Below are 18,713 nucleotides of genomic sequence, written 5' to 3' on the forward strand. Positions count from 1 at the left end.
AGTGAGATGGGTCAGCAGGTACTAGTGAGATGGGTCAGCAGGTACTAGTGAGATGGGTCAGCAGGTACATATGTGTGCTTGCTGCCAAACCTGAGAACCTGAGTTCTGTCCCTGGGACCCATGTGTAGAGACAGAAGAACTCTAGTGCTTGTCCTTTGGTCTCCGTACCCGTGGTGTGGCACACCTGTGCCCTCCCCGCCATACTCACACACTCAGATACACTAAGTAAATAAACGGAATTGAAAACCGAGGCTAAAGCCAAACAAAGTCCAGTGTAACGGGGAGAAACCTCACCCTGCCAGTCCTCCAGACCGTGACGTTCAACAAACAGTTCCTTTCTAAAAGTAGTTTCCCTCAGCCACCCCTAACCTGTGATTAGGAAGCCTGCAATGATATGTGAATTTTCTGAGTGCCTTTGTTAGAATTCTTCAGGAAAACAGCTATCACCACTGGAAACAGAAGACACAGGGAGGCAGAAGACCTCAGGTGGAGCTAGGAAGCGCATGTCCAGACACCACCACTCAATCACATGCATTAGTAGTAGTTCACTTTAAAAACAAAACAAAACAAAATCTCTTTCTATTTTCCCATTAGTTCCAAAACAGCCTTGCTGGGGTCCTTCTAAAAATCCTTTTATGTAATGAAGTCTTTGAAACTGATGTTACAATATTTCCTTAATGCAGATAATAAAACTAGCTCACCTTTTCTACAGCTTTCTCATTAATTAACGGCCCTTGAGTTATTCCTTCCTCAAATCCGTTACCTACACGCAGGCTTTTCTTCATTGCCTCTGCAAACTTCGTCACAAACGAATCGTGGATACCCCGTTGTACCAAGAATCTGTTTGAGCAAACGCAAGTCTAGACGGAAGACAAATCCACAGTTAGTTTTCCAGAAGCGGCAGACGCAGGAGATGTAAGACAACCCTTCCTGAGGTAGTTCTCATCAGTCCTGCCCTTCCATGTTCTTCCCAGGTGGGCTTGGCCTCAGGGACAAAAGCACTGGGTGCTCATGTCGCTCCTGCTCTTCCCATAGCTACCGCATGCCTAGAGCTAAGCATCTGAGCAAGGATAAATAGCTATGTGAACAAAAGCCAAATAACTACAAAACCAGAAATCCAATATGCAATTATAAAGCAAATCGGGTAGAAGAACAAAGGCTGTAATGTTCCTGAGAAGGAGGATGCAGCAGCATGGCGGCGGCGGTGGCGGCGGCGGCGGCAGAGAGGAGAGCCTCGGAGGAATGAGGTCAAATGATAACTCACATCCTCCATCCCAATTCAAGAATTTGGCTGAATTTGTAATCTCAAAAATGGATACAAGGCCTTTCTTCTGTGGCCAGAGAAATGGCTCAGCAGTTATGACTGTTCTTGAAGGGGACCTGAGTTTCAGTTCTTTCAACCTATGTTCACAAATGCCTGCAACTCCAGATCTAGAGGATCCAATGCTCTCTTCTGGATACGCATGGTTACACACATATGCATATAATTAAAGGTAAAAATAAGGACTGGAAACAGAGTTCCGTGGCAGACTGCTTGCTTGGCATACATGGGCCATGGGTCCTATTCCCAGTTCTGCCAAAAAACAAAAACAAACCCCACAAAACTAGCAAGGGGTCTGGAAAGATGGATCAGGGGTTAAGAGTATTTGCACGGAATCCAGGTTCAGTTCTTGACACTCACATGGAAGCTCATAACAGTTCCAGGGGCTCAGATATCCTCATCTGGTCTCTGAGTGTATTGGACACACATGTGTACATACATGCATGGAAGAAAATACTCACACTTATAAAACAAAAAATATTTTTTGAAAGCTCATAAACAAGACCATCTTCCACATCAGGTTAAATTATTGAGACTCTTGCTTATTTTATGTCCAGTGAGTATTCACATTTTAAAATGATAAAATATAACCATACTGTAGGAAATGTAGTTATCCTTGATAATTTTTCTTATTGTTTTCCTTGTAGAAATAAGTGTATGTATAATTGCGCCCTCTGAGCTTTTATTGGCTTGACAGTTCAAAGCCATGGTTTTATAATATAACTCTGCTGACATTTGTGTTTGCTTAAAAAAATTCTAATTCTGTAAACAAACAAACAAGCTATTTAGGTTTTATGAAAAGGTAAAACTGACTACCAAAAGTCAAAACAAAGAAGTAAAGTACTATAGAATAGTTTGCATCGCCACCTCCCTCTCGTGGATGACATTTTGCAGTTATTTATCTCAGGAAGCATTTAAGAAGCTCACTGGGCTGGACATGCAGCATACCCTTCTAACTCCAAGAGGGATGAGTTTCCCCCACCAGTCTACGCTGCACAGCAAATTCAGTGCCAGGCTGGCCTACAAGGGAAACCTCTGTCTTTAAAAATAAAGCCAATGATTTTCTGTTTGTTGGTTGTACTCTTAAGGTCCAGTCGTCTATGAATATGTCTTAAGCAGCCAAGCTTAAGACATATGAATGTCTTAAGACATAGGTCATAAGAATACAGCTCAAGCAGTAGCAGTGGCTTGGGCAACAGCAGGAAAAGAGGGTCCTCAGGACCCTTGGCTCATAGCACCAGGTCACTCAGTCTTTTTGCTTTCAGTTCCTAGGTTTATATCAGAAGTCTTGAAGGTGCTGTCAGATCTAGGGTTTCTAGGTGAGCGTCAGCTCATTCAGTCCCTCAGAACAACTGCACACAGCTTCGGCTCAGTGCTCATGTTGCCCTGTGTCCCCTGCATCTGTGTCAACTTTAGGGTTTTTCCAAGGTTTTCCTGCCTTTTTCCCTATACGATGGGAGACCTCAGGCCTTAGCTGCTGAACACTGTTTTCTAACTGGGGAGATGAATGCATTGGGAAGGAAAAACCATGACAAGATGATTCAAGAAGTGGGAGAAAGAAGTGAGGAAGGGTTATTTTATTAGAAGACAAGGAGTTGGGGAGATGGCTCAGTGGATAAAAGAGACACTGTATAACATTTGAACTTGAGTTCAAATCCTTGGTACCCACATAGCAAAGCCAGGCGTGGCTGCTCTTACCTGTAGTCCCAGTTCTAGTGGGAATAGGAAGATAAACATACCACCAGGGCTTGCTGGCCTATCTAGATCCAGGTTCAGTGAGAGACCCTGACTCAAGGTAGAGAGCGACAGAGGACACCAGGAATCCTCCTCTGGCTTCTACACATACTTGAAAGGAGTCATGGACCTACATGCATGTGCATTGGCATACATACACCACACACACATACACAAATAAAGACATCTGCAATTCTGGAAACACTTTGAAGCAACAGACTATCTCTTACTTCTTTTTGGACTATTCAAGCCTAACTCGGTGCCTGACAGAAAGTACTCAGTAAACACTTGCTACAAAATGAGTGAGCAGATAAACAAAGGAACCAGGGAGAGAGGAAAAGCCCTGGTCTTTGTAAAAAAACATTCACATACCTTGATCCCAGCACTAAAACATTCTGCATGACTCACCTGCCCAGCATTCCTGAATTTAGATGCCATTGCTCCTGCAACAGCCTGATCCACGTTGGCACTGTCAAAGACAATGAATGGGGCTAGGCCACCCAGCTCCATGGAAACACGCTTCACAGAATTTGCTGCATGATGTAGCAGGATCTGCAGGGTTGGGGGGGGGGGCAGTAGGAGGAAAACAGTGTGAGAATCCAGATCAACGGCCAGGGTGTTGCTGTTTGTATAGAAAGCACCTTTCTCTGATGGCTCAGATGTCCAAAGGCTGGCCACCAGTTCTAGCTGAATGGGGTAGTCATTAGGGGGTGTGGTCTAGCATAGGAAGGAGGTCATGGGGAAATGTGTTTGGAGGATGTATCTGCTCCTGGATTCTTCCTCTCTCTCTCTTTTTTTTTTCCAGGCCACCAGAAGATGAGCAGCTCTTTGCCACTAATGCCTCCCACCATGATACTTCTGCCTCATTACAGGGAGGGATAACAGCAAGGGAGCCAAATGACCACGGACTGGAACCTCCTACACCAGGAGCCAAAACATCCTCAAATACCTCCTTTTTTTTTTTTTTTTTTTTTTTTTTTTTTTTTTTTTTTTTTTTCGTTTTTCGAGATAGGGTTTCTCTGTGTAGCCCTGGCTGTCTTGTCTTGGAACTCACTCTGTAGACCAGGCTGGCCTCGAACTCAGAAATCTACCTGCCTCTGCCTCCTGAGTGCTGGGTTTAAAGGCATGAGCCACCACTGCCCGGCCACCCCCTCCTCTTTTAAGTTATTTTTCTCACGCATTTTGGAACAACAGAAAAACAGCATATAAGGCAGCTAAACTTTTGCTTTACAAAATTACCCAATGGTGACAATTTAAGGCACACACAAGGTCACCTTGCTTTAGATATCATTTTGTATAAGAAAAAGGAGACATGAGAATATACTGTTTTTAATATGTTTATATTTATTCTTTGAGAAGTTCATACATGTATACAATGTATTCTGGGGACTATAGATTCTTATTTTATTAGATTTGATTTTAAAAGATGGCTAGGAAGGTAGTAAGGAAGTAAAAGCAGTTGTCTACAGAAGGGGAGGAAGGACCCAGTGACATGGCGAGATGGGCAATGGCAAAGGTGAACCACGTCAATACTGTCTTGAGTTTTAAACCATACCATCAATTCAGCAATCACATGACAGGCCAGACACAGTGGTGTATTTCTTTAACCTCAGCACTTGGAAGGCAGAGACAAGTGGACCTCTGTGAGTTCAAGAATAGCCTAGTCTACATAGCAAGTTCCTGGACAGCCAGGGCTATGTAGATTTTGTCTCCAATAAAGTTAGACAAAACCAGCCAGGCAGTGGTGGTGCATGCCTTTAATCCTAGCACTTGGGAGATAGAGGCAGGTGATTTCTGAGTTCAAGGCTAGCCTGGTCTACAGAGTGAGTTCCAGGACAGGACAGCCAGGACTACACAGGGAAACCCTGTCTCAAAAAATCCAAAAAAAAAAAAAGCAAAACCATGAATTAGTAATTTCATATCCCATAAATAGAAAGCGTTAGGATGGCACCTGTTTGACTCTGACATCACATACCTTCCCAGTTGCTGTTGAGCCAGTAAAGGAAATTTTGGACACCAATGGATCAGTGCATAGTACCTCTCCCACTTCCTTGGCCTTGGTTCTAGAGCAGGGAATGACATTATAGACACCTGGAGGAATTCCTGCTTGGTTTGCAAGCTTTAAAGAGAAATAAATAGCAAACACACTATAACAAGAATTGAACTGAAAAACAAAACAAAACAAAACAAAACAGATAGAATCAGAAATAAACATGTTTAATCCAGAACACAATATAAAGCATAAGGTTGTCTTCAGCCACAATAAAAACATACGGAAGAGAACCAGACCTGGTAGTGGATGCCTGTAACTCTAGCTCTTGGGAGGTATGGGCAGGAGGATCACAAGGTCAAGGTCATCTTCGATTACAGAGCGAGTTCAAGGCCAGCACTCAAAATATATATTGTAGGCTGAATAAGCGGCTCAGGGCCTATCAGCATGTATGGCTCTTTCACAGAACCTGAGTTTAGTTACCATCACCCATAACTTACCACTCTCCAGCTCCAGGATATCCTATACTCTTTTCTGGTTTGAGTATAGTCCTACACACACACACACACACACACACGTAATAAAAAAATAAAAATATATTAATATCAGCACAATAAAAAGCCTTATTTCAGGTCCATATATATGTATGACCATGTGTGTAATGTCTATACACAGGCACGTATGTGCTAAAGATTAAACCCACAGTCTCACTCTGCCAAGCACACACTCTGTGACTGAGCTACACTCCTAACTCCCTAAAGGAATACATCCCTATAACTAAGTAGCAATGTGAGTTCCACCAAACACAGAGTTAGGTGAGAGTTTTAGCGCCACCTTCTGTTCAGTCCTCCAAGAGCCCTGGGTTCTTCAAGAAGGTTCTGAGGCAAATCTCAAACTTTTTTGACTGACTGTAGACTCCAGCACGGAGTGGGGAAAGGATGTTCAGAAAACATTCACAAAGCTGCCCGCTAGTTCCTGTGGGTCAGAGTTGAGGAAACGGAGGCAGAGACAGAAGTAAGTCAGCAGAGCTAAGGATCTGGGGAAGAGGGGAGGGGAGTGGCCATTGACCCTATGGGCCTTTCTATGGCAGGGTCCTGGATCAGGTCTGTCCTGAATTTGTTGTATTTCTGACCCAGATCTCTATCTGTAGCCCTCACTGGCCTCAAACCGGAGGCCAATCCTCCTGCCTCAGCCTCCTCAGTACTGATCTTACTGGAGTAAGTAGTTAGCAAGGTTTTTAATCTCACTAATCTCACAAAAACAGTAAGTAGGAAGTGAATGCCTTTGTGTGTTAATCAAAAAAATTGAAACAAATCACATCAGCAATGTGGTAGCAAATCTAAATATCAGAACATTATTTGTGAGAAGACCAAGGGACCAAGTTTCTCCACAGCCAGAAACTGCAAGTGTGAGTAACACTGTCCACAGAAACAGAGAGCAGCAGACAGGAAGTGGGGCCATGCTAGAAAACCCTGTGGACCACATCCCGTGACACATTTCCTCCAAAGGGTCCTACTTCCTAAAGGCCCCACAACCTTCGAACGTGGCTCCATCTGCTTGGGACCATGCATTCAAACACACGAGCCTGTGGGGAACTCTTTAATTCAAATAACCACAGAGCCACTCTAAGTTACCTAGGTGGGCCTTGAACTTTGAGATCTCTTGCCTTAGCCTCCTGAATAGCTGGGATATATATAATAAGGCTTGTTCCACCAGCCTTGGTAGTATGCAAACCACATTCCTAACAGAACTAAATCTGGACAAATAATTTTGTAGACAAGACACGAAGAGGGCTGGCAATGTGCTCAGTGGGTAAAGTGCCCGCCATGCAAGCCTGGAGACCTGCGCCAGAGCCCACATAGAGGTGGAAGGAGAGCACAGACTCCACAAAGTTATCCTGTCACCTCCCCAGGAGTGCTGTGAGACAGGTGTCCATCCCGCTCAGCATGCACACACGGAACAATAATTGATAAATAGTTTTAAAATATGTGAAGAAGCCAGTTATGTGAGCATGACTGGGGAAGAGTGTTCCAGAAGAAAACGTTTACCCAATACCTGAGTTGAGGGTGAGGTTAGAGGGCATGAGGGGGGCAGGCGCTGGAGTGGCTCAAACAGAAGGAATGAGACCTCTGAGGTGGAGACAAGTCAGAGGACGCTGGAGTATGGGAGGTGATATAGACCCTCGGAGGCTACTGCAGTGAACCTGTGTTTTACCGAGTGACAGATGAAGCCATCTGAGAGTTCTAAGCAGAAAACTAAAAAGATCTGACTGAATATAGATTGAAGCAGGATCAGGCATAGTGAATAAGAAAGCTTAGGGCTGGAGAGATGGCTCAGTGGTTCAGTACACTGGCTGCTTCTCCTGAGCACCTGCATCAGATGGCCCACAACCACCTGGAACTCCAGCTCCAGGAGACTTAACACCATCCTCTGGCCTCTGCAGGCACTGGAGGAACATAGCATACAGAAACACAGAACACAAACATACCCAAAAACAAAATACATCTTTAAAATGCAAGAGAGCGCTCCTAAATGTGAGAAACACCCACATTTTAAATGCAATGAAAAATGATGATAGATCAACATCACTTTTAAGGTATCAAAATGTGAACAACAGGTACCTAAAAAATCTCTCATCCATCCATCCATCCATCCATCCATCCATCCATCCATCCATCCATCCATCCATCCATCTATCTAGATATAGAATAGCTGCTGGTGGACTAACACAGATGCTCTATGTACTGCTGGAGACATATGCAGAAAAGGAAATTCCAGAAATGTTTCTTCCTGCCCTTGAGAAGTATCCACCTGGGTTCCTGGTTGGTTCTGCATGGAGAAACTCACCTGAGCCAGGGCCAGGGCGGAATAGGGCGTATCTTCAGCAGGTTTCACCACCACAGTGCAGCCAGCTGCCAGGGCGGCCCCCACCTTCCGGGTGATCATGGCACTGGGAAAATTCCACTGGAAGAACAGAGGAAGGATGTAAACGTGGGGAGTGCCTCAGGATCCAAGACAAGGCAGGGCAGAGAGCCAGTCACCATTCCATTGCCCAACCGACTGGCAAACCTGTCTGTGCCTATGCAGGTGAGCTTTCGGAACACCTGACTCTGGCCAGTGTGAGCGACTCAGGAAGTCAAAGTTCACAGAAGTAGGCCACAGTCTGACAGAAGTTGGCACCAAAGGTCTCCAAGAAGGGCTGGTGAGAGGAACCTGGTGCCCACCAGTGCACTGCAAATCCATCTGGGCAGAGACAACATCTTAATTCGACGTCCTTAGACCTCTAGAACCTGGCCCTGTGCCTACCCTTGAAGGCACAAATGTTCTGCTATTGATGATAATCACAAAGTACACATAATTCTTTAATAATAGTACAAATTAAAAAAAAAGTCAATGTCCCCTTTGAAGTCTATTAAAAATGACAAAATTTCTAAGGTGTTTTCAGAGCTGGGCGATACCAGGATGGAGTCTCCATGCCAGGTCAGAGAATCTCTGCAGGTCACCCTGTTTTTGAAGGCATCAGAAAACATGTGCCTCCATTTATGTCCCTACACCTGACCCTGTCACAAAGAATGTGGAAACACAGCTCTACATCCAGGAAAGGGATCAGGAAACCCAGGACAGGTGACAAAGCTGACAGGATGGACACACCTGTTCACCAGGAAAAAGAGACTGCTTTCTGCTCCCACCCCGGGGATTGTGCTGGCCTTGCTACATACCGGTGTGATGATGGCCGCCACACCAACGGGCTGCTTGAGGACTAGCCCTCGCTTCTCTTTGGCAGAGGTATAGATGATGTCCCCATAAATACGGCGTGCTTCCTCTGAGAACCATTCCAGGAAAAGGGCTGAATACAGAATTTCCCCCTGGGCCTCTTTCAGTGGCTTTCCCTAAACCAAATCAGAAAAGGTTTATCAAACCTTTTTTTATGTTTATCAGAAGTGCAGTCTGTGTTCCCAAGTGATTCAAAGCTGTAAGAAGAGGAGAAAAAGCTTCCCACTGAAAAGCTCAGAGGTTGCCGAAAATGACTAACTTTGCTGCAAGTCTTTTTGTTGTCGTTGTTGTTTAAAAATCTGGTTTTTTTTTAAAGATTTATTTATTATATGTAAGTACACTGTAGTTTTCTTCCAACACTCCAGAAGAGGGATGGTTGTAAGCCAACATGTGGTTGCTGGGCTTTGAACTCAGGAGCTTCGGAAGATCAGTCAGTGTTCCTAAACTGCTGAGCCATCTCTCCAGCCCACTTTGGTGCAAGTCTTAGGGGTTGGAATGATGGAGGTAAGACGAACCATCAGCACATGTTCACAGCTTAGGGGCAGACACAGAGCGCTGCATAGTCTACGGCTTCCCGAATATTAATTCATGGTGTGAAAACTCTTATTCTGTGAATGGACCAATGGTGCAGTTCATAAATTTAAAAAATAATAAGAAAATAGAAACCAGGCTAATAGAAGAAAATAACTGGGGCTGAGGTTAACTGCACAAGAGCAAGCCAGCACCAGGGATCACAAGCCCTGAGGCTGGCTGAGGAGATATAAGCAGTCGATGGTTGCCAGGGGAGGGGAGTAACTTTTATATGAAGGAGTGGCTATCGCAGGTCGTCCATGCCGCAGTGTGTGGCCTCACACCTATGACTAGCACTAGCTGGACAAAGGTCATTAAAATGAAGAGGACATGGAGTTAGGAGAGGGCATGATGAAGAGGTTCAAGGGGAGTTGGCCTCGGGGGAGAAGGAGACTGATAGAAGAAAAATATATTCTATACATGTATGAAATTCTGCACAAATAAATAAGAAATATATTTTAAAAAAGAAAAGAGCTGCCTCAGTGGTTAAGAGCACTGGCTACTCTTCCAGAGGAGCTGAGTTTGATGCCCAGCACCCATATGGTGGCTCACACCCATCTGTAACTCCAGTTCCATGCCCTATTCTGGCCTCTACTGGCATTTTCACTTACATGTGTACATACATAGATACACACCCATGAATAAATAATAGTGTAAATATTTTTTAAAAAATACATTTTTTTTTTTTAAAAATCAGTGTTCATGTAGCTCCCCACAAACCTGTTGCCCAAACCTTTGTTCTTGTTATTTTGTGTGTGTCTGTGGGGCTGTGCATGCACAAGAGTACAGGTGCCCACAGATGTCAGAGGCGTTGGGTTCCCCAGAGCTGGACTTATAGGTAGTTGTGAGCTGCCTGATGTGAGTTTGGGGAACTGAACTTGGGTCCTCTGCAAGAGTAATGCATGGTCTCAACTGCTGAGCCATCTCTCTAGCCCCCCAAATCTACTTTTTGCAAATTAGCATCAAATATACTAGAGCACAGAAATTTTGTTTTGGCAAATGTGTTTTCTGAGCATCATGACGACTCAGTCCCCTCGTCATCAAAGGACCACATGTTAAGCTACAGGACAGCAGTCAAGGGAAGCCAGGAGCTTCCCCATGCTCTGGTCTACCCACTCCAGGACCCTTCCTCCTGGCAGCAAGCCAGGACCTTGAACTTACACTCTCAGCTGTTATGATCTTGGCAAGGTCGTCCTTATTTTGCATCATTAAGTCGTACCATTTACGGAGTAATGAGCTCCTCTCCTGGAAAAGAAATGAGGCAGAGAGGCAATGGACTGGGAAGTGCAGGAAAGACAGCTCGGCACCCTTTCCCTCCTAAGCACCAGCTGTATGTTCAGCCTTGCACTTGGAGGAAGAATAGTTCACCTCAAGGGTCAACTTCCCTAGGCTGGAGGATGCCCCAATAGCTAGCCAACATTCTGGGTTGCTCTATGGGTGCTTTTCCCAGAAGTAGCACGTGACAGAGACAGATACTGAGGGAAGGGGACAAATTGGAGCAGGGTATAATGACACATATGTATGAAGAAGCCACCATGAAGCCAAAGAGGAAGCTGGGGCAGGAGGATTGCCTTAGCCCAGAAGTTTGAGGCAAGCCTGTATCAATTCAGTGGTGGATATATCCCTGAACTTCTGATCATCCTGTGCTGGGATCATTGCTGTGTGCCACAAGCCCAGTTTGTGGGGAGCTGGGAACTGAACCCAGGGATTCACACGTGCTTGGTGAACTCTCTACCAAATAAGCCACATCCCTCGTTCAAGAACAGACTTAACTCCCATCTGCCTGAATAACCATGCAATGCAATAAACAAACCTAGCATGCCATTCTGACATTGTAATCCACTCGGAAGTCTTTACTTTTATAGTTACACTTGTTAACAGAGAGCCAGTAGGTACCCAGAGCATCGTTCCCTCTGGAGAATGCCCCTTTTCTAACAAGCTGCATCTTTTCACAACTCAAACATTCTGCCGAGTGAGGATAAGTATTCAGGAAAAGATAGATGTCAACACTGCCTTGAAAGTAAGTACATTACTATCATGAAGGATTTTACCTGTTCTCATTTCATAAAGCTCCATGTGTTCTTCCACACAGATGAAGAGAGAGAATGTATTAAAATCCAAGAGGCTTGGCTCTGAGAAGTGAATCCGACTGTCCATGGGCCTGGGGATGTGGTTCAGTTGGTAAAGTGCTTCCCTGGCATGTATGGAGCCCTGGGTCCCATCTTTAACTCAGCATTAAATCTGGGTATGGCAGAACATGACTAATACCAGCACCCGGGAGGTGTAGGCAGAAGGATCAGAAGTTCAAGAGCATCACTGACTACATACCAAGATGCCAGCCTGGGCTACATATGATCCTGTCTTAGGGCAAAAGGGACAATGGCCTGCTATGTAATGTGAATGGGGCACCATGTTTAGCCAGAAAAAGAGTGAGAGAAAGTAACATAGCAGAACTATAGAAATAAAAAGTAAGAGTCTGGGCTGGATTAATAGTCCAACAATTAAAAGCAAAATATTGTTCCTGAAAAGGACTCAAGTTCAGTTCCCAGCTACCACCATGTCAGGTAGCTCACAACTGCTTGTAATTTTGAGACCTCTAGCCTCTGTGGGCACTGACACTCACATGCATGTGCACACACACACACACACACACACACACACACACATGTAAATAAGCACATACACACAGACATACTACATATAATTAAAAATAAACTTTTTTAAAAGTAAGATTCTGCCTTTAGGTAGAAAATGCAATACCCAGGTAGGATTTACATAAGCCAGAAGAAGTCATGAATAGTCCTTGGCACGGCAGAGGATGGAGTGAACTGTGTCTAACTCAAACAGGTAACCCCCAGGCTCTTAGAATGCTACCTTATCTGGGGACAGGGTTTTATAGAAGCAGCAAAATAAAATGAGATCATTGAGGTTCATCCTTAATCTAATATTAATGGTGTCATTATAAAAACAAGATGTGGCTGGATGTAGGGTACGTGTCTTTAATTCCAGCACTCAGGTGGTAGAAGCAGGTGGATCTCTGTGAGTCTGAAGCCAGCTGGTTTACACTGTGGGTTCCAGGCCAGCCAGGAAGACATAATGGGCAAAAAATGGTGTGTGTGTGTGTGTGTGTGTGTGTGTGTGTGTGTGTGTGTGTGTGTGCACAGATATCAAAACACATCCAGAAACAAGACAAAACAAAACAAACAAAAATCACCTGTTCACCTGAAGTGACACAGGAAAACAGCCATCTATAAACCACGTAGAAAGGTCTGGAATAAATCCTGCCCTCATGGTCTTCAGAAAAAGCTGCTGCTGGAATGTTTTAATTTTAGACATTAGACTTTAACTCCAAGAGAGGACACTTGTGTTTGTTAGGCTCCCCATGGACAGCATCTTGTTATAGCAGTTGTAGAGTGCTGACAGATAGCTCTGCTTATGATGAAATTAGAACAAAATTTTGCACTGGTAGTCAGCAGTAGCCTAAACTGAAAGTGCTCCTAATACAAGCACTTCTGATAACACAGCAGGCTCGCTGCTGTGGCCCGCCACCAAGAGGGAGACCCCACTGCACATGGCTCGTCCAGCACCAAGAGGGAGACTCCACTGCACATGGCTCGTCCAAAAGATCAAAAGTCTCAATTCATGAATACTTACCACTGAATATGCACTGTTCTCAAACCAATATAAAGTGGAAAAACCCAAACTTGACTAGTAAGTTGAAGGTGCCCTGTCCCCCTTAACTATGGGGCTAAGTGGACGTACAAAACTTAAACAGGGTCTCAGGAAGGAAGAAGAGTGGACAATAACATGTGTCTCCCATCCCAGCTCTTTTGCCAGAGCCCCCCACTCTCTTCACATGATTCACATGTATGCCTCGTAGGATCTTCAAAAGACTAAACACACCACTTAGGCAAGCACCAGGAATAGTACTTAGCCTTCAAACTTATCCACAGCCTCATTCCCCGAACTTGTGACTGCTACCTTAGATGGCAAAAGAGACTTTGCTAATATGATCATGAATTAAGAAGCGGAGACTGGGCTGGCGAGATGGCTCAGTGGGTTAGAGCACTGACTGCTCTTGGGAAGGTCCTGAGTTTGGATCCCAGCAACCATATGGTGGATCACAACCACCTGTAATGAGATCGGACTTCCTCTTCTGGTGCATCTGAAGACAGCTACAGTAAATTACACCGGAGCGAGCGGGGCCAGAGCGAGTGGGGCTGGAGCGAGCAGGACAGACAGAGGTCCTGAGATCAACAGCAACCACACACATGATAGCTCATGGCCATCTGGACAGCTACAGTGTACTCATATACATAAAATAAACAAAAATAAATCTTAAAAAAAAAAAAAGGAGTGGAGAAGACTATTCTGTATCTCCAAGTGGGCCCAGTGCAACCACAAGAGTGATTGTAACAGGACCAAGTCAGAAGATCTGATGCAACCAGAAAACCAAGTGTCAGAGGGACGAAACGTCTAGAATGAGGAAAAGACAGGAGAACAAATTATCCCCGAGAATTTCTAGGAGGAGACAAACCTTGCAAACTCAAGCTCAAGAACATATAGACTGTGGCGGTGGGAGGCGAATGGCTTGGGGAAGGGAGGAGAGATTACACTCAGGGAGAGATACGGACAGTACAGACTCAGAGGGAAAAGGAGGGTGAGCCTCATTTCCTGCGTTTGTGCCCCACTGTTTCCTTCAGGAAATCTATGGAACTTCTCCCTCAGGAATGTTCTGGCACCCAGAGACACGTGCAAGAAGGAAGTTCCCCTAAGAAGCCCCAGGCTCTTGCTGTCTTGGTGCTGAAACATGTTCCTGCATTAGGATGGAGGCTATGGTCACATGGCAGAATGATGTTGCCAATTTCAGAGGGGCCCCAACACCAGGTAGTTGGGTGCCAAACTACCAACAGGTCTAGAAAAGTTTCCCGCAGGCCTGCACTCGGTCATCACTATGTGCTCTTGATCTTGGTGAACCACTGTGAGCTTGTAAAATGATGCTAGAGTATCCAGGGATCAGGTCTGCCCTACTCTCCGCCCATCAGGTCTGTAGCTGAGTGCACACGCAGCACCTGGATGCGGGACTATGCTAAAACAGCATGATCTTACAATCAAAGGAAGTTAGGGCGTGAACTGGAGGTAGAAATCTGGACATAGGAACTGATACAGAGGTCATGGAGGAGGGCTGCTAAGTGGCTTGCTCCTTGTGGTTTGCTCAGTCTGTTCTCTTTTATATACATGTATATGTGTATGTATACACACACACACACACACACACCACCTGCCTAGAGGAGCACCAAGTACAATCACCTGGGCCCATCCACATCAATCATCAATCAACAAAAGCACTACTGGACAATTTTATGGGGACATTTTTTGATTATGATTCCTTCTTCCCAGACGACCCACCTTGCGTCAAGTTGACGTAAAGCTCGCCAGCTCAACTGACTCCTTGTCAACTTCACACACAAACACACCACTCTAGCCATAGCCTTTCCTTTCTTGACGTTCTCTGAATATCATGTTACCATAAGTTCCAGTCTTTACAAATTCCACACTTCAAAAGTTCAGTTTCTTTAAAACATTCAAGATTCTCTAAAACACTGACAACGTTCTTTTTAAAATATCCAGCATCTCTGAAATATCCAAGACCTCTCTAAATATCCAAAATCTTTCTTCCAAAATATTTCTAAATTTCCAAAGTCTCTCTCTCTTTTTTTAAGATTTATTTTACTCATTTTATGTGTATGAGTACACTGTAGCTGTACAGATGGCCGTGAGCCATCATATGTGTGGCTGCTGAGAATTGAACTCAGGACCTCTGCTGGCCCCTCCCGATCTGGCGTAATTCACTGCAGCTGTCTTCAGGGCTTCAGAAGAGGGCGTCAGATCTCATTACGGGTGGTTGTGAGCCACCATGTGGTTGCTGGGATCCGAACTCAGGACCTTTGGAAGAGCAGCCAGTGCTCTTACCCACTGAGCCATCTCACCAGCCCTCCAAAGTCTCTTAATCGTAAGCTCTTATAAAACCTAAAATAAGTTCAACAACTCTTTTTTTTTGTTGTTGTTGTTCCAAGAATGAAGAATCAGGCATAATTACAATCAGATCAGAACAAAACCAAAGTTCAACAGCGTGAAGCTCATTATCAGACTCCTGGAGCTCACATTCTTAGGATTGGCTGTGGCCCTTCTCCATCTCTGTCACCCACAGCACACACAGCTTATCTCACAGGCTCAGGCTGGCTGGCTCCAGCACAGCTGCTGCTGTCCTTGGTGTGACCATCCCATTATCATATTCCAAATGATCTCCAAAATGCTGGGGTCTCCTGCTGCAGATGGGCTGTGCCTTCACCAATGGCCTCTCCTATGCTCTCTTCAGGGGCTCTTACCCTGACACATGGTGCCAAGCCACACCCTCTCCGTGACCCCTTCAATCCTAGGGCTTCTACTACAACTGAGGTGTACCCTCACCAGTGGCCTCTCCTGGGTTCTTTTCAGGGACCCCAGCCTTGTCACATAATGTCAAGCCTCAGTTGCTCTCAAGGACCCCCTCATGCCTTTAAAACCTGGGTAACTCTTATATACTACCAAAGTTAGCTTCCAGCAAGAGATAGAGCCTCGACCCGCTCTGAACCACAACTTCTGTGGACATACCCCCAGAAGATTTCTTCTCAGTGTTACTGGTCTTTTTCAAAATCACCACTAATTTCTCAGCTCCTGCTGACCAGGACAGATTATCTCAGCAAAGCAAAAGTTTCACTTCAATAGCTCTTAATTCAAAATTGATGTGTTTGAATGGCGGCTTGAGTCAGGACACACTACACTAGGCCTAAACAGTTTCATGTGTAAGAGGTTTAATTGGAAGAGAGAGAGGGGATAGTGGCAGAAAGAGAAGGGGAGGTAGAGAGAGAGAGAGAGAAAGAGAGAGAGAGAGAGAGAGAGAGAGAGAGAGAGAGAGAGAGAGAGAAGAAGGAGCATTCCCCATATGTGTGTGTGTGTGTGTGTGTGTGTGTGTGTGTGTTGATGTGTGGCTGCTGGTAAAGGTGGGAGGTGAGCCGAATGGATTCTGGGAATATGGCAGCTGTTGCCTTGGCAGCAGGTCTGTGAGGCCCCACCTATGTGACTTCATGGGCTTCAGAGGCCTTGATGCCAACAAAAATACCACAAGAATGGCTTTGGTAGAGTCTTAAAGGGACTTTTAAACTTCCCTCTGGGGTTTCACAAGCCAGGCCTCCATCGTCTGCACTGCTCTGAACATTAGCTCCCCACAGTCTATTGAGCTCTGAGCACTCAACAGCTTTTCCTGTCCAGAGTTCAAATTATACCACAGTCCTCCCCAAATACACAGGCAGGTCTGTCACAGCAACACCTGTATCCAGTACCAGTTTCTGTCTTTCGGTTTCTATTGCTGTGCTAAAACACCATGACCAAAAGCTACTTGGGGACGAAAAGTATTTTCTTTCATCCTACACTTCTGCATCACAGTTGGTCATCAATGGAAATTAAGACAAGAACTGGAGGCAAGAACCTGGAGGCAGGAACTGATGCAGAGGCCATGGACGAGAGCTGCTGACAAGCTTGCTCCTCATGGCTTGCCCAGCCTGCTCTCTTATATACCCAAGGACTAACCTGCTCGGGGTGACACTACCCACAACGGGCTGGACCATCTCCTATCAACCAAGATCATCTCCTACAGGTCTTCCTCTAGGCCAATCATTTTATTAAGATTCCTTCTTTTCAGGTGACTCTACTTGTGTGAAGTTGACAAAACAGTCCAGCCAGCACATCCCCCCCCAGCACTGTCCAGCACTATAAGTGAAACTTCTAGATCAGTACCAGCTTGATGCCTCTTTGTCTTCAGCAGTAGGGTCTCACCAGCAGGTTCTGGGAGGTAACCAACAGCACTGACAAGAGTCTTTAATAACACTAAAGACCTCTTTTTTTTTTTTTAAAAGTCATATGGAAACCTACCTTCTACTATAAAAGCTTCCATAGATAGATTGAAAATAAGTTACTCTTTAACAGGATAACAATGCCGTATTAAGCACCACAGGCTAACAAATAAAGAACCCAGGGCCAGCAATGAGTAATGCTATTTGGAGTTGTTAGCCACTGAGGTGCCATAGACCTCCAAACAGTACAGGCTACTATTGATTGTGGACCCCTTCCTACCAGCTAAATGCATAGGAAAAACAAAATTATTTTCTTTATAAAGTTAGCTTGCCTCAAGGATTTCCTAATTCACAAAAACAAAGAAACAACAACAACAAAACCAAGCACAGGCCTGTTCATCGGCCACAGCCCTCTTACAGCCGCTTTCAGAATTCCCATTGCCATTATCAAAGTATACTGACAAGTCCTTGGATGGTCCACAGGTCCTGAATGAAGCAGCCCCTTCCTTCCCAAGCTCTATGAGAGCTCCTTGCATCTCTTCCTAGTTCTTGGTCCACTCTGGACCACAAGGGCCTCCTTGCTGTTCTGGAAGCCGAGTAATCATGTTCCTGAGTTGCTCAAGATCTCCTCTTACCTCTCTTCATCCTTATACCTGATATCCTCAGAAAGGCCGACCCTGATGTGATAGGAGAAAATGTGCCCCCTGCTAGAGTAAGGTGCTGAAGTCTTGACCCACCTCATCAGTGTCTCAGAATGAGAGAAAGTCTTTAAAGAGGTGATTAAATGCGACTGGGCCTTCCTTCAGTCAACAACTGACTCCAGAAGAAGGCAATGGTGATAGAACCACATGGACCAATTGGAGAAAAAGCATAATGTCTACAAGTATGGGAGAGAGGCCTCAGATGAAACCAGGCCTCCCACCATCTTGACCTCTGTCTTAGGGTTTCTACTGCTGCAACACAGCACCATGGTCAAAAAGCAAGTTGGTAAGGAAAGGGTTTATTTAGCTTACACTTTGACAACACTGTCTACCATGGAAGGAAGCCAGGACAGGAACTCAAACAGGGCAGAAACCTGGAGGCAGGAGCTGATGCAGAGGCCCCAGAGGAGCGCTGCTTACCAATGGCTGGCTTAGCCTGCTTTATTATAGAACCCAGAAACACTAGACAAGGAATGGTACCACTCACAACGGGCTGGGCCCTCCTCTACTGATCACTAATTGAGAAAATGTCTTGTAGGCTTCCCTACAATCCAATCTTATGGAGGCTCCCTCCTCTCTGATGTCATTAGCTTATGCTAAGTTCACAAAGAACTTAGACAGCACAGCCTCTGACTTCTGGCCTTGGGAATTGCAAGAAGACACAACTCTATCACTTTAAGCCACCCTTTCCTCTCACCTCTGGGCCTGCATCTGTCTTTTGCAGCCCCCCC

The 18,713-nt window shown here is 45.2% G+C and overlaps 1 protein-coding gene across 1 annotated transcript in view; it reads right to left on the reverse strand.

Moving 5' to 3' along the window:
* Aldh5a1 (aldehyde dehydrogenase 5 family member A1) overlaps positions 1-18,713 on the reverse strand; it is a 27,964-nt gene that overhangs the window by 7,709 nt on the left and 1,542 nt on the right. The window contains exons 2-7 of the mRNA XM_031358590.1: positions 10,551-10,634; positions 8,765-8,935; positions 7,893-8,009; positions 5,031-5,174; positions 3,464-3,607; positions 702-860 (exon numbers count right to left, since the gene is read on the reverse strand). Of these exons, the coding sequence (XP_031214450.1) occupies positions 702-860; positions 3,464-3,607; positions 5,031-5,174; positions 7,893-8,009; positions 8,765-8,935; positions 10,551-10,634 (819 nt within the window). The remainder of the gene's footprint in view (positions 1-701; positions 861-3,463; positions 3,608-5,030; positions 5,175-7,892; positions 8,010-8,764; positions 8,936-10,550; positions 10,635-18,713) is intronic.

This window comes from Mastomys coucha, unplaced genomic scaffold (assembly GCF_008632895.1).
Source record: "Mastomys coucha isolate ucsf_1 unplaced genomic scaffold, UCSF_Mcou_1 pScaffold7, whole genome shotgun sequence".
In the NCBI taxonomy this organism is placed as follows: Eukaryota; Metazoa; Chordata; class Mammalia; order Rodentia; family Muridae; genus Mastomys; species Mastomys coucha.